General features: G+C 38.8%; 1 protein-coding gene across 2 annotated transcripts in view; it reads left to right on the top strand.

The window, feature by feature from the left end:
* Positions 1-16,289, top strand: part of Cwc27 (CWC27 spliceosome associated cyclophilin) — a 172,497-nt gene that overhangs the window by 138,272 nt on the left and 17,936 nt on the right. For both annotated transcript variants that reach the window (XM_029485020.1, XM_029485019.1), the window contains 2 exons: positions 4,658-4,767; positions 7,531-7,634. In XM_029485020.1, the coding sequence (XP_029340880.1) occupies positions 4,658-4,767; positions 7,531-7,634 (214 nt within the window). The remainder of the gene's footprint in view (positions 1-4,657; positions 4,768-7,530; positions 7,635-16,289) is intronic.

Raw genomic sequence — 16,289 nt, 5'->3', positions numbered from 1 at the left:
TGGCCATCATTGGAAAGAGAGGCCCATCAGTCTTGCAAACTTTATATGCCTCAGTACAGGGGAACGCCAGGGCCAAGAAGTGGGAGTGGATGGAGGGGGGAGTGTCGGGGGGTAGGGTATGGGGGGACTTTTGGGATAGCATTGGAAATGTAAATGAAGAAAATACCTAATTTTAAAAAAAAAGCTGGGCAGTGGTGGTACTTGCCTTTTAATTTCAGCACTTGGGAGGCAGAGGCAGGCAGATTTGGGATAGCATTGGAAATGTAAATGAAGAAAATACCTAATTAAAATAAAATAAAAAATTTTCAAAAAACTGCCCAAATAAATAAATAAATTAAAGATTACAGTCCAAGACTATTTTGGCTGCCCCTTGGTTTAGCAACCTGGGTATGGGGTGGTGTTCCAGCATTGTGTATAGTTGCTGTGTGTCTATTGAACCAATGTTCAATGGAATGGAGCTTTCCTGAGACTGTCTGTGGTTGTAGGTGGGATGCAAGCAACTAGTGCTGGGCAAGATGGAAACAGTGGTAGGTAGTGTTTGTTTGATCTGCAGTCAGTTAAGTAATGCCCACAGCTCTCTCCAACTATTTCCTTAACATTTTCCAAAATTAAATTGATTCTGCAACCTATTGACTAGTGATGTACATCTCTGTTGTTTTAATTGCACTTAATATTACCAACGAGATCCTAGAATCCCTGAGTGAGTCCCTCCCTTTCAATGCTCACCATTAACACTCCCAAGTACAGATACAGCACTGCTGTGAGACGGAGATGGACATACTCTTAGGAAGGATGAGTATTACAATATTGAGATATTATCAGACAGTGTGTTCAGTCATATCTATATTACATGCCTGTATTTTCATTACCATGACTAGAAAATATATAAAGAATAAAGTCTAATATGGAAGAGAAAAAGTGATTCATTAAAATACCTTAACTTTTCCATGTAATTTAAAATGTGGAAAATGCAGAAAAAGAGGGACACTAAAATATTTCCATATCTAAAAGCATACCTACTGAGAAAACCTCATCACAACCAGACTCTAGGTAGCTTTGGACTCTGCTCAGAGTACTTTGTATTCCCCACCACATAGTGAATTGTTTTCATAGTGAAAAGGGTAGAGAGAAGGTAAATGCCCCCCCAGCAAGAGTGATAATATACCCTAAATGTTTGTCAAAATCAGTCATAACAGAGTAAAAGTTTCTTTTAAGTATGAAAAGAACTAAAAAAAAAAATGTGTAAAGGAAAACATTAGGGGAAAGAACTTCTGTGATCTTGGAGTGAGTGAACAATTCATACATAACTGAAAAGGGAGGGTGTGTGTGAGTGTGTGCTGTATGTGAATGTGTGGTGTGTGTGAGGGTGTGTTCTGTGTGTTTATGAGTAGTATTTTTAAAAATGTATAAAATGCCATCCACTAAAATATAATTTCTCTCTGAGGAAGGCATTTCAAAAGAAATGTAAACTATATACTAAGAAAAGACATTTGTAGAATAAAATGCCTGATAAAGGGCTTATACCTGGAATATATTTTTCCACTTTCAGTACATTATTAAGACAAAAATATGAACACAAGATCTGAACAAGCAGTTCAAAAGCAGCTATATGAATGGACAGTAAAGTCTACTAGCTGTCAGTAGGAAAGTAACAGAACCATAAGAAGAAATCATTCATCCCACTAGAATGTTAAATACAGTTCTAGGCCCAGCTGGGTAGCCAGGCAGCTCAGTCTCCTGCATAACTAGGGGTTATGATGGAGAGAGGCAGCCCCTCTCCCAGACGCTGTGACAGTATCATAGAAGCAGTGTAGATGGTACTCAGCTAGTGCAACAGTTAATACTCACAGTATGATCATACTGTGGAGTGCCATTCAGTTGTGTACATGATTATCCAACAACGTGGATGTTTTTGATAAATGACATGAGAGATTATATGCAGGATAATTCCCTTGTGTAAACTTCTATAACTCAGAACTATAATTCAGAAGAAAAAAAAAAAGACTCTGATGTCTGAAGAAGGCAGATGGACCACTATTGGAGAAGTCCAGATACTTTTTAAGGTCAAGGAGTTATTATGCATGTTAATTGTGGTAGAAAAACACATTACAAGCAATACCAGTGTGGTTATAGTCAATATTCTGAATAAATTTCATTATATATAAAATATCCCTCAATATAGTCATAACCAGATTCCAAAATCAGTTTGGTTCGATTCTCTAAATTATTTGAAGACTTTTACTGTAGACAACACTGCTATAGAATTTCCATGCTTTTTTTTTAATTCACTTTACATTCCACTCATTGCCCCTTCCCAGTCACCCCCCCTCTCACAATTCTCCCCCCCCCCATCCTCTCTCCCCTTCTCTGAGAGGGTGGCATTCCCCTCCCAGGTATGGGTATCCCTGACCCAGGCACATCAAGTCTTGGTGGGGCTAGGCATATCCTTTCCCATTGAGGCCAGACAAAGCAGCCCAACTAGAAAAACATATCCCATGGACAGGCAACAGATTTGAGGTAACCCCTGCTCCAGTTGTTCCAGATCCACATAAAGACCAAGCTCCACATCTGCTGTATATGAGCAGGGAGGCCTAGGTCCCTGCTCATGTATGCTCTTTGGTTGGTGGTTTAGTCGCTGAGAGCCCCAAAGGTCCAGTCCAGGTTAGTTGACTATGTTGGTCTTCCTGTGGAGTTCCTATCCTCTTCAGGGCTACAATCCTTCCATATATTTTTATATACCTAAATTTATCTAATGCTGGCTTTTAAATTTTGACTTATAAGGCTTTGTTGTTGCACAATATATGTATATTCTGAAACTGAGTGTGGTAGGAAGCCTCTATAATTCTAAGCCCCTAGAGAAGCTAAAGCAGGAAGATCTTAAATTTGGGGGGCAACCTGGGCTACAAAGTAAGACTTTCCTATTTAAATTTTTCTAATCTATTTTGTAAACACGTCTTAAAAGTATAATCAAGGGATCGACCCTTGCTAAAAGATTATACACAAAGGAATGCATGTTAAAGTCATTAAAATAAACATGAGTGAATATTAACTTGACTTAGCTGTAGCAACGGTAGCTCAACACATCTATCACTGATTAAAGTTCTCACCACAAAGGCTTTTGTGTCTTGTAGCTAAAAAATGTAAGGACCTGTCCTTTATATTTAGCACTAGCTGGTTCTGAGGATATTCATTAGCATTGAAACTTCAAAATGCTGCCATAGAAAATGTCAGAAAGTAGATCTGATTCCCTGAGGTGGCAGAGCAGAAGCTCTCAGATGGCAGGGTAGTTTTGCCCCAGCAGTGTGGGTCTGGGGCCAGACTGACCTGCCACCTTTTCACTTGCCCTCTCTAGTTTCAGTGTTCTCTCTTTCACTTGACTCATTATTTATCAGCATGGATCACTCCGCCAAGCTCTGCTCTAAGTGCTAGGGAAATAGAACTTTTCCTCCAGGATTTTAATGTCCCCGAGTAGGAAAAGAAAAGTAAACAGTAAATTACCATAAAGTCTGCAAAGTGCTAAGGGCCAGTCTAGGAGCTCAGGGGAACATCCTGGCCAGATGCTATGACTGTAACCAGAAAGGCTGTGTGGACCAAGTGCCAGCCAGGCTAAGACTTCAAAGGGAACAGGAACTAGGCAGGGAGATTAATTGGGGAATGGAGAGATAGAATGTTTTTCGTGTGTCTTAAAGAAGAAACAACAAAAGGTAGGGAGTTGAGAGAGCAAGGTGAGCTCCAAGAGGAAAAAAAAAAAAAAAACACTTTGAGATAGACAGAATAAAGAAGTAGGATGCCAGGCTGGGAAGGAGTGTGTTCCCGACAAGATGTGAGTAGCTCATTGGTAGAGCATGCATTCAGCAGGTATGAGACTGTATGTAGGCTCACAGGTGGGAGTTGACTGCTAAAGGCACCTCCAGGTGCTAGATCCCATGATAGTTCAAGTGTAACTCTTACAGGAGAATAAGACTGACAGTCAAGGATGGAATTCAAGGGAAAATGTGAAAGTAATCCTTAGAAATCTGTTGTAAGAATCATTTTCTATATGGCAAATACAGCCATCCCAGCCAAGTGGATACTAAGCATGTGTGTTGCAGCTACTGTTAACTATGTGTTGTTGGCTTGTTTTGTTTGTTAATTGCACAGCTGCATGTGTATATTTATTGTCTAAATTCTGACTTATTAAAATTAATTCTTTCTCCCTCTGCTGCTGTCTTGACTTAATTTGCAGGTGTATTTATTTCCTATTTACCGTCAACCTGAAGTTTACTTTTGTTATTTTAACTGGAGTGGAGGCAAAGGTGGTGAATTATTGAAACCTCAACCAATATTTGAAAATGTATATTATAAGGATAGAAACAATATAAAATAGTACTGCTGAATTTAAAAAAATCTAAACTATTTTTAAGTGAGATCAATTATTTTACAGTCAGCCTAAGAGAATGCATAGAAGAAAAATAAAATGATACAGTATAGAAAAAATGCAAAGCCTGACAAATTTAGTGCCTGTCACTTTGTAACCGAGAAAATAATAGACTTTGGTAGATCTTTGGATGTATTTTGTCTTTGTCTTGCTTTAAGCAAACCCTAGTTTGAGCTCCCTCCCTGGTAACCTGAATGCGTACGTGTGCCCCACCCCTGAGATTATGCTCCTGTTCCACAGAGGAAGAAGCTGCCCCAGATGGCGCTGTTGCAGAGTACAGGCGAGAAAAGCAGAAGTATGAAGCTTTGCGGAAGCAACAGCCAAAGAAGGGAACTTCTCGAGAGGACCAGGTAACTTCAAAACCAAAGTCCGTGTAGAGTTCAATGCTTATTTTTATTCTCTCCTAGTGGTGTTAGGTAGAGCCTAATCTAATTATGAGTCCAAGGAAGCACTCCTTATGAAAAGGAAAGTGCACAGGGCAGAATGCAGTGACCTTGGCCACTCATGGCAATCCACATGCTAGAGTTCTTCCCAGGTGTGTGTGTGTGTGTGTGTGTGTGTGTGTGTGTGTGTGTGTGTGTGAAAAACCTTGAAACTGAAATTTCAGTTCTGTTAATGTCAAGTACAAGAGCTCCCTAAAGCCCATGTTCTCAGACATTTCAGGGAGGAGTATCTCCTGTATGACAACAGGGAGCAGTGGCAGCTTGCTGTGTTTGTCAAAGCTTGCAGTGTAAGCTTCCACCGCAGTCAGTCTGTCACATGCTGGACACTGCCTAGGATGGAGCTTGGTCTGTAAATTGGTTTCTACTAATTTCCTTGTTTGTTACAAGAAAATTTCTCAGTTTTCTAAAGTTTAAATGTGAAAATATTAATAGAATGAGAAGAGATAGAACCAGCTGTCCAGTTTGCCAGATGATACATGGCACTTGATAAAACAAATGTCTCAGTTGCCTTCTGTGTTGAAAAGGTGTGAGACTGGAGCTGGTGTGGTGACTCAGCGATTAAGAGCACTTGCTGCCTTTGCAAGGAGCAGTGTTCAGTTCCCAGCACCCATACTGTGGCTCACGGCCATGGGGAACTCTGGTTCCAAGAAATCTGACCTCCCCTGGTACTATGTGTACACATACGTTCATGAAGACCAAATGCTTATAACACATACAATTTTTAAATCTCGGGCTAGAGAGATGGCTCAGTGGTTAGTAGCACTGACTACTCTTTCAGAGATCCTGAGTTCAATTCCCAGCAACCTCGTGGTAGCTCACAACCATCCGTTATGGGAATCCCTCCTCTGATGTGTCTGAAGACAGTGACAGTACTCACATACATGAAATAAATAAATCTTTAAAAAAATTTTTTTAATCTTAAAGGAGGACATTCTGAAATTCTCAAACTAAGACTTTTGGTGTTACCTTGCATGTATGAGCATATACCATTTTAGAGATATAAAAGTATATAAACAAGTCAAATAAAAGCATATTAAAACTCAAAGATTCTTTAGTTAAGTTACTCTAACTACAAACTGTCTTATAAATGTAGTCTCAAAGTTTCTGCATAGCAACTGCACTTATAGTAACCCACCCACCCCCAGCCTTAAGGCAAATAACTATTAAGAACCTAATCTCTGTTTTCAGTGGCCAGTAAGTAGGTAGCTCTCTCACTTCCCTGAACTATCAGAGAGAGCCAATCAGTAAGTAATTCCAACAAAAAGCTGTGAGCATTTTCACAAGGCTAGATCCCAGGGAACTATATAAATGTGCACCAGATGGACCTACACATGACCAAAGAATCTAGGAAGGTCTTTCTGAGCTTTACAGATGAACCAGGAGATACCCAGGTGAAGTAGAAGCAGTTTGTGTCGAGGCAGAAGGGCCAGTGTGTAAGGAGTCTGTATGAGAAGTCTTCACCCTTGTTCAAAGAGAAAAATACTGTATATGACTAACCCAGCCAAAAGAAGACAAAAACCAAGATAGAAAGTTAAGCATGAGTCTGCTCGTTTGAACCAGGTTAGTCTGTCCAGTAACGAACTAGTGATAGCAGGAAATAACGTGATGTCATTTGCACTCTGGGGCCGTCTAGCCCAACAGCTGGACACTGGGGATAGACTAGAGGTACAGAAGCCAAGTAGGAGACTCTTAGTTGTAGATATTTGAGTACAGGCTGCTAAGGCCAGGCACCCAGAATAACTTCCCCATGTGAGAATGGTCTAACTGTATTTAAGAGCCATGCTCTAAGTCCTTGGTCATTGATTCCTTTCATATCTAGCCCATGTTTTCTGCTCAGGCTCTAGGATGGGCTGTAACCAAGAGACGTGAGTTACAGAGCCATGATGCCCATTTGTTACTTCTGGCCCAGAGAGGCTACGAGACAACTAAACATCCAGAGTGTTCTTTTCCTCAAAAACAGGCCTCAAAAATTCTTCTATAATTTCTGACAACTTTTCAATAATACATTTATTGCTTTTTACCAAATTTATCAAGCTCCTTTTAATAGACATTTAACATGTTAGCATTCACATTCCATGTAGGTGATATTACTGCACAAGTCACTTTCTAGACTCAGATTATGTTTTGAAAGTGTGGTCAGAGTTGCTGAGTCTGAGAGAATGCACACTTTAGTGTCTAAGATTGAAAAAGTTTTCTTCAATTGTTCTTCCATTTTACTAACTATCTGCAGATTGATGGGCTCAGCCATTCTACCTTCCAGGGTAAATATTTCACATCTTGGAAATTTGTTAATGAATAGCATTTAGTTTTGTGTTTGATTCCACATATGCTGGTGACTGGCTCTCCTGTCGGGTAAGCACTAGAAACTTATCAATGAGCATGTATTTTGCAGAATTAGAATGTCTGCTGCCCAGCACATTTAAGTCTTGGAATAGAGAATACTAGAACTTCTCTAAGGAAATATGCCAATCCAGATCCAAACAGAACAGTATCAGGATTTGCTAATGTTACTGCTATAGCCTGAAAGGCAATTTTATTAACTTAAAGAAAGGAAAGAACAACAGTTACCTGTGTCTTATATCTAAGCAGCATATTTTCTTTTCTACCAAATCCAAGCATTTCTCCTTGAATGATCTTTATCAACAGCTTAGTGTCTTCTTGTCATTTCAGACCCTGGCGCTGCTGAGCCAGTTTAAATCTAAGCTCACTCAAGCAATTACTGAAACACCTGAAAACAGTGTTCCTGAAGCAGAAGTGGAAGACGATGAAGGCTGGTAAGGTCTTTGATTTCTTAGTACTAACTATGCACAAGTGTCTCAGAGTAAAGACACTGTGGAGACATTCCCGTTGCAGCATCTGTCAGACTTGATACTAACCCTGCCGGCCTCCTCTCCCCTGTACTTCTTTACAATTACAATGTAAACTAAATGATCTCACCAAGTGTTCAACTGACGCCAGTATTTTGTGAGCCAGGAAAAAAATTATAAGATCAATGCCCTAAGTAATTTCTAAAATTCTGAAAGAAAGAGAGAGGGAGAGGAAGGAAGGAAGGGAAGGGAAGGGAGGAAGGAAGGAAGGAAGGAAGGAAGGAAGGAAGGAAGGAAGGAAGGAAGGAAGGAAGAAAAAAAAGGTTTGTGTGTTAAACAGTCCGGAAACAACCCTAAAAGACAATAAGTCAATTATCTTCATTATATCTTTACACTTTCCCACAAACATTTTAGAATTTAGTCATCTACTTTAGTAATATATTTCCTACCAACTTCCTGTTCAAGATCTACAGGATCCTAGGAACACATGCATGATTAATTTTACCTTTAGGTGCTTTTCAGCTTTTAAAGAGAAGACACGTATGCATCCTTACGTAGAACTTGACCTTATTCAGGGGAAGAAGATATAAGCAGAAACCAAAAACACTCAAACGGTGTTTTTCCTTATCACACCTCTGTCCTCAAGTTGACTTCAGATGCAGTATATTAGGCCTCCCCACACCTAACTGCCTCCACCTCCACAGTACTCTGGCTCCGGCACATTGAAACAGGCCAACCAGTATAGCACCCCTCCACGTGTGACTCAACTCTGGAGCCTCTGAACTGTCCCATGTGCCATTACCCCAGCCCAGAGTCATGGCCCCATGCTCCCTGCCAACATCTCCCCTATTTCAAAACTGTCCAGCACTCCCATCCTCCAGAAAAGCAGTCAGCAAGACTTGTCGAGCACTCACAAATCTAGTGGGTGGAGGGAAAAGAGCTAGACACATATTTAAAAAGGCATAAAAAAACACTCATTAAGAAAACATTTAAACAAGTAAGACTCAACAACAGTGCCACGTGAGAAGGACTTGAGTGGAACAAAGTGTACCTACCTGGACCTTGGAAAATATCTGTGTACTTGTCTATTAATTTATAGTCTCTGCAGAATCTGGATTAGGATGCCAGTCTTTATAAATCCCTGATCTCTCTTAACCAGTTTTTACAACTTATATAGTGTTTGTGCACAAATTCAAAGGGCTTGAAGGCAGAAGCTGGCTACTCTTACAGTTCTGTGCCAAAGGCACAGGCTCATGAGTGCTCGTGACCTACAGAGACAAATGCACACTGCATAGAAAAACATCCTGTCTTTATGTAGCCCCACAAGGTTAGTTTTATTTTGAATTCTTTCAGTGTCTCAAAATATCTTTCAACTATTTATTTGGGGGTCAGCTGACACCCCCACATTTCACCAAGTCCTCTTCCCCTTATTGTTGAATCTATGCATTTTTGAGGAAATATAACCCATGTGTTTCTGATTCATTTTCCCCTAACTCCCCAAGATGGGTGTTTTGTAAGAGCAGCTTGATGCCCAGTAAGTTTTCCTAACCTTTGTTATAAGCCGTCTAAGCACTTTTTATTGAACAGGAAAGTCACCATCAATTCAAACCCCAGAAGTTTCACCCAAAATTCCTAACCCACAGGATTCAGATTTACTTTCAGCTTGGCAAGTCCAGTTAGCATCCTAAGGTTCTTCCTTGGCTAAGGATTTCCTAGTCCTGAGGTTCTCTTTATCTTCAGATACCAATGAAGTGTTTTCAAATGAGTCATTCTTATTTTTAAAGGATTTGACCATATAATCAGTGTTCCATCTCGTCTCCTTATTAGAAAGTTAAACAAGAACATTTTCTTATATGGGGGTTAGAGGGACCAACCAGTGGTCTGTATTGTTGTCTGGTTCTCTATCTGAAGGGAAAAAAAAGTGGTAAAGGAGAAAAGACAAAGTATGGTGGCAGGGAAATCAGCTACCATCAGCAGGAGGAGGACTTCGGTTCCTTCCAGTGTTGCCCTCTGAGGAGAGAATCAAACTCTATGTATGTACCTCCATAGTAATTTTGGTATTTATCTAAGTAGCATCCTGAGAAGGGTAACTTTAGTGATGCAGGCACTATGCAGAACCCTCTAGAATGCTATCCTGATGTAAGGCCTTTGCATCGCACTGCAGACCATGGAACTGCATTGTGCCTGTTCATAGATCAGCCAGCTCAGCCTCACCGAGTCTCTGATGACTGAGATCCTGTCTCGGAAAAGTGTGCTCTACCCAGGAAGGGGGCCCATACTCAGAAGGATCCAGAGCAAACTTTGAGCATGGGGCATGTGCCCGTGTGTTAGGTGTAAATTACATGGTTCTCAGACTTTTTGTAGGTCATGGTTGCCACTTTTTTGAGACATGGAAGCCAGCCAATATGCTGCATGGCACTGTCAGGGTCTGTTATCTGAGGAAAATGATTGCTTCTAAGACATTTTTATGTGTCCACATGAGTGGCCACACATTGAGGGATCATTTTCAGTTTCTGTCAAGATAGAAACCATTACCAATTTGTTATGTTTTCTTTTACTTGGCAAACCATTCCGTTCACATTTTTGGCTGAGCTGCTGTGTTGGCATGGTATACAACAGGCATTTGGGTACCATTCAGCAGTGTTCTATTTTTCATGCAAAAGGAAAAGAAAAGAAAAGAAAAGAAAAGAAAAGAAAAGAAAAGAAAAGAAAAGAAAAGAAAAGAAAAGAAAGGGAAGGGAAGGGAAGGGAAGGAAAGGGAAGGAAAGGAAAGGAAAAGAAGAGAAAAAAAAGAAACGAGAAAAAAGAAAGAGTGGGAGGGGGTAAAGAAAGAAAAGAAATATGATTCTATTGTAAACAGTGTGTATTGTGTTTGATAATTACTACCAGATTTCACTGTCTAGCAAGGCACTTAAAATGTTATTGGTAGACGAAGCTCAAGTGCATAGAAATTTCTCACTTGCAATAGCATTTTTCCGTAGTTCAGAATCATTACTAGTTTTGGTGGCAGTGATGGCACCAGATTAAGGTTTAGCAGGTGAGCAGTCTTCTTAGTACTACATTTCTCAGTCCTGCATATCAGACTCACACTGTTGTAAGACCATTCTCCAAGCATGGATTTCATAAAATGATTTAGACACGTGGCAGGAGGCATCAGTCAGAGGACTCGTATGACCGTGTGGATGAAGTCAATAAATGTGTATGTATAGACTGGAATGTGTATTCACATTATATATATTATATATACATACATATATATGTATATATATATATATACATTTGTGTATATATGCCACTTTGGGTTTGGTTAAATAAAGCTTGATTAGTGTCAAACAAGGTTAGAGAGAAGGTTGTAGAGCCAGCTCTATTTTTTTTTAAGCCATATGAGAGCTGACTGAACTATTGAAGATATTCACTGTGTACTTTCAGGTTCTCTTGAAAATGTCTTCCCAGATTGTTTAACTAGAGAGTATCATAATACTATACAACAAAGATACATGATAAAATGGTAACTAATACGGTGGCTCACTGCTCTTCGTCTCTCTTCTCTACTGCTTTCCTCTTTACCATGTGCAGCATAATTCAGATATCCTAACTTTGCATAATTACCTCAAATCAATTCTTTAATGATTATTACAGAAGTGAGAATATTTACTACATGAAAGCAAATAGTATAGCCTTTTAAAAAGTAAATAAAAATCATCTATAGTCTCAAACTCAAAGAAAAATACTATACAAATGAATTTACATGTATAGTCTATAAATGTGTATGTATAGACTGGAATGTGTATTCACATTATATATATTATATATACATACATATATATGTGTATATATATATATATATATATACATTTGTGTATATATGACTTTAATTTAAACTCTTCCAGACATGTTTGCCCATGTATGTCTTAAACAAAATTGTATATCGATTTTCTGTCTTATGTCTTTAGAAATATATACTGATTACTTCTGCTTGTCATATTTTTTATATAATTTTAACATTTTATATTGTGTGATATGCCATTATGTGGTTATAAACATACTTACTTGACTTGACCATAATATTATATATTTAGACTCTTTCTAGTTTTCAGGCTTTGGTATTATCAATAGTACTGTAAGAAATACCTATATATCTATTTTATTGCACATTTTCTCTGTTTTTAAGCCTGGAATGCTTAGTCAGTGAGGGCACATGTTAGGCCTCTGCTAAATATTTTCAAATGTTATTCCAATTTATACTCACAAGTAAATATCACTTCAGATTTGCCTGTAACACAGTTATCATCTCAAAATTAATTGTTTCTTTGTTGTCCTTAGTGAAAGAGAATAACATTTTTTAAAAATTTTCTGCTTTTGTGTTAAAAAAATGAAAATGCACATTTGGTCTGGTTTGCTTCTGTTTTTAATAAAGTTGTTCTAGTGTCAGCATGGCTCCTCCCCTCAGGAGCCTCATCCCTGCATCGTCTTAGGCCTGATTCTGAAAAACTATCCTAGGATGGCTCTGAGTGTTAGAACTTTAGGGTCTGGGTTTCTTCTGTCTCTATTTTATTGCTCCACCTTGGCTTGCATTAAGAATCAGTTTTATCCATCAGTTGTAGTTTGGTTTTGCTAGAGACTGGGATTTTGCAAGCCTGATTTGACTTGAAGAAGTTTTAAAGCCTTCCTCTGGAGTTCGCAGCACAGAAGTGATGAATACCAGTTGTCTGGGTATCCAAAACAGTGGATTTTTAATAAGTCAAATGTTTAAAAACTGATTATTGACTTTTAGACCCACCTGGTCAGATCGCATCATGAAATACCACTTTTGAACGTAACTTCATCTTGTTGCTTATCCTGGTGAAGCTCTAAGCAGGTTTTATATTCACAACACACTGCTTTTATAGATTGTTCAGTCAGGTAGTAAACGGACGATATAGAGGCAGTGAGTAATCATTGTAATTAAAGCCTTCTCCTCTTACAGACATTGCCAGGCGTGGGTAACAAGAGCCTCGGCAGCCGTGTGAAGACTCAGCACCCTTCAGTGCTAGCTTAGTAGCAGGTCTCTTAAGTTGAGATTTTTAAAAATTATTGACAAGCCTGAGAATTTCATTTGAATATTGCTACTAGTGTTTGCCTTTTTAGAAGTTAAAACTAAGAAGCCTTAAATGTCTTTAATAATTTAAAACCATAATGTTAACATAAATAACATTTTTATTAAAATAGAATTATACCATTTCCACCCTTTTCTTTTCACCCTCTAGCCCCTCTCATGTCCCCCCATTCTCTCTCCCCCTGAAATTCATGGCCTTTTGTTCTTTGTTATTATTACGTGTACATGCATTAATATATAAATACAACCTACTGAGTTGTTTGTATATAATTTCAGGGCTGACTACTTGGTATTGGTTAACCATTTAGAGTTCACCTTGTGAAAGACTAACGCTCCTTTTTTCAGCATCCCTGAGTTGTCTATAGTTCTTTTGTCTAGAGGTATCACCACCCGTGATATTTCTTTCTTACCCCTTAGCATGTCTATTGGTGCTGTCTTTGTTCATATCTTGTTGAGGAATCATAATTGACATTTCTCTGTTGTTTCTAGGAGATACAGTATCACTGCAGGTTTTCTGATCCTCTGACTCTTTTTTTGTTTTGTTTTGTTTTTTGTTTTGTTTTGTTTTGTTTTGTTTTGAGACAGGGTTTCTCTGTGTAGCCCTGGCTGGCCTCGAACTCAGAAATTCACCTGCCTCTGCCTCCCTTTCACAATGTTCCCTGAGCCTTATGTATACAAGTTGTGTTGTAAATATGTCCACTGTGGCTGGGCACCCACAATCAGATGTCTGCATTTGACCAGTTGTGTGTGTGTGTGTGTAGTTTTCTGTCTGTTGCAAAGAAAACGTCTTTGATGAGTGAGAGCTATACTTCTCTGTCTGTATAAGGATACGTATATAGAATGCAGTTAGGAATCATTGTAGCTTAGTGAAGTGATGAGGATTCTGTTTAAGATCCATGACCTCATTGGGCACGGGTAGTTGGCTAGGTTCCCAATACCAAGCATGCTTTTCTTCCTGTTGAGGAGACTGGAAGTCCTATTAGGGAGCTGTTGGTAACTGCCAAGATATGGGTGCCACTCTTGTACCCTTGGGGGTATTTTGCTATCCTGGTCATTGTTGTGGTTCTAATTATAACTGCAAAACAGAAAGTTTTCATGAAGAATGGTATTGCTTTACATTTTTCAAATCACTAACGTCTAGCATGATAGGAACAGGTAGATTCTCTTGTGCACTACGTAATGTTGTGATCTTTTAGAACATGGACTGTGAAACATATCAACAGGTAAAGAAAGGTGTTTGCCACCAAGGCTATCAACCGGAGTTTGGTCACTAGAACCCACATGGTAAGAGAGAACCAGCTCCTTCAAGATGTCCTCTAGCCTCCACATGCATGGGGCAAGTAGCACATGTGTGGACACAGATACACAAATAAATAAATGTAATTTTATGATGTCACTATATGCTCATGAAAGGATGTGAACAACACATAAATGTCTTCGTGCCCATACAGATGACTTTGACCTTGTAGACACAGGCTTCTCATACCATACTTGGAGAACTGCTGGAACTCCGGCTCTCTAATTATGTGCTCATCTTGGTCCCCGTTTATCAGAGGGTATGACCAAACATGTTCATCCTGGAAGCTTTGATTCCGGGTATCAGTTTGATCTCAAGTAGTTCCAATATAGTACTTTATGGATAAAATGTGTTGGATATGGAAAATACTGTGCAGTGCTTACAATTTTTATCATTTTTTTGTATTACTTATTTGTGCCTAACCTCTCAAAATAGACTATAACATTAGTCACATCTTATTGATTCTAAGTGCTTCATAAGAGTTGTCTTAGCTGGGTTTTTAGCTCGGCAATATTTTGGGATACATAAATAAGACAAATTAAGTCAAACTGATCTTATATAGTATTTAATGAACTGTAATTTGTGATACCTGTGCCTGACATATAGTAGACTTTCAGATACTTTTTCAGACTTGATGCAGATTTTTCCTAAGGAAAGGAGTGTTTGAATTTGTGCCACATTGTTCCCACTGGACCTGGGAGCCAAGGTGCAGCAAGCACAAATGTGTGTGCAGAGCTGTATAAACTCCTCTGCAGTACCTTTCGGCTATTTCCCTTGCTGTTTTGAAAGGCAGTGATCACTTTAATATGTCCTGTGCTTGCCTTCTGACCTTTGTGAATTTATTTCAGGCTGTTACTGGCTGCTGAGATTTCAGAGTTCCCTATATGATCTAGATAAGATTTTCTATTTTTCTCTCATGCTTTTAATTTTTAATTCTAATTTTTTTTACTTTTTATTTGTTTATTACACTCATGAACAATGTTTCACTGGTCATTCAGTGTCTGACTGGCACTTCCTTTTCTTTACGGATTGTGCTTTGAGTGGTCATATTTAAGACCTCTTTCACAGAATTTTCTCCTAAGTTTTCATTAATTGTTTTATTCTTTTACAGTTAGATCTGTTACTCATGTTTTGTAAGGGACTATGTGAGATATGAGGTTCAGGCTAAGTTTTAGTTTCTTCTTTTGGATGTTTGGATGTTTGGATGTTATGACATAATTGTTTCCAAACCTGCCTTTCCCTCCTGAGTGCCCTGGCTGGTGGAAGTCAGTGCTTGGTTCTCTGTGGTTTGCAGACTATCCTGTTCTGTTGATCCTCATGCTTATGCTAATGCCTCATTGGTAGTAAGTAACCAGCTAATAGGAGTCTTAACACTTCTCTCTTCTCTGAGTTGCTTTGGCTCTGCTCCTTGTTTTGTCTTTCCATGTAAACTTTAGAGTCAGTTTCTCTTAAGTACAAAATAAATCTGCTATGGTTTTATTTGAATTCCATTGTTTATTAATCAATCTGAGGAGAATTGGTATCCTTGCCACGTTGGCTTTCCAGTGTTGAATTTTAGACTTGAGTGTTTTCCCACAGGTCCCTAGGCTCAGTTAATTTTTTTTCACTTTTCTCTAGTTCAGAGTGGATACTATGTGATGATCTATCTTCAGACTCCCTGACCTTTTTCTCCATCACAGACGCCTGGATACTGAACCCATCCGAGTGGGTCTTCAGCTTTAAATTTTGTGTTTTTCAGTTATTCTTACTTGTCTTCATCCTACTTTTCGGCATATTCCAAGAGTATTTAGCCTTACTTCCTGAAGGCTTTTGTCTTTGCTCTTTGTCAAGTAGTTCCAGTGGATAGCATTTCATTATTGGTAGCTGTGGACTGTGCTTTCCCATAGTGCTGCGATTCTCTTCCTTCTCTACATGCTAAGTGATATTTGTTGAATCCTAAACATTTGAATATTTCCCTATGTATTTTCTGCCTGATGTTATTCACAGTCTTCCTAATCCCAGGATTTTATGAATATGCGTCTATACCTCGCTAGTATTTTGCACCATTATTTTATTTTATTTTATTTCTAACTTTCATCAGAAGCACACCTGGAACTGATTTGGTATGTTAGGCTAACGTTAGAACTCTTTGGTTCTAAATTGCATACTAGAAAGTGAGTAATCCTGCTTCTTGCACTGATATTATCAGATTGAGGTCTTGTGTGTATTTTTAAGTTCATTTCTTTATCTT

Source organism: Mus caroli, chromosome 13 (assembly GCF_900094665.2).
Source record: "Mus caroli chromosome 13, CAROLI_EIJ_v1.1, whole genome shotgun sequence".
In the NCBI taxonomy this organism is placed as follows: domain Eukaryota; kingdom Metazoa; phylum Chordata; class Mammalia; order Rodentia; family Muridae; genus Mus; species Mus caroli.
This window is presented reverse-complemented; position numbering and strand designations above follow the sequence as displayed.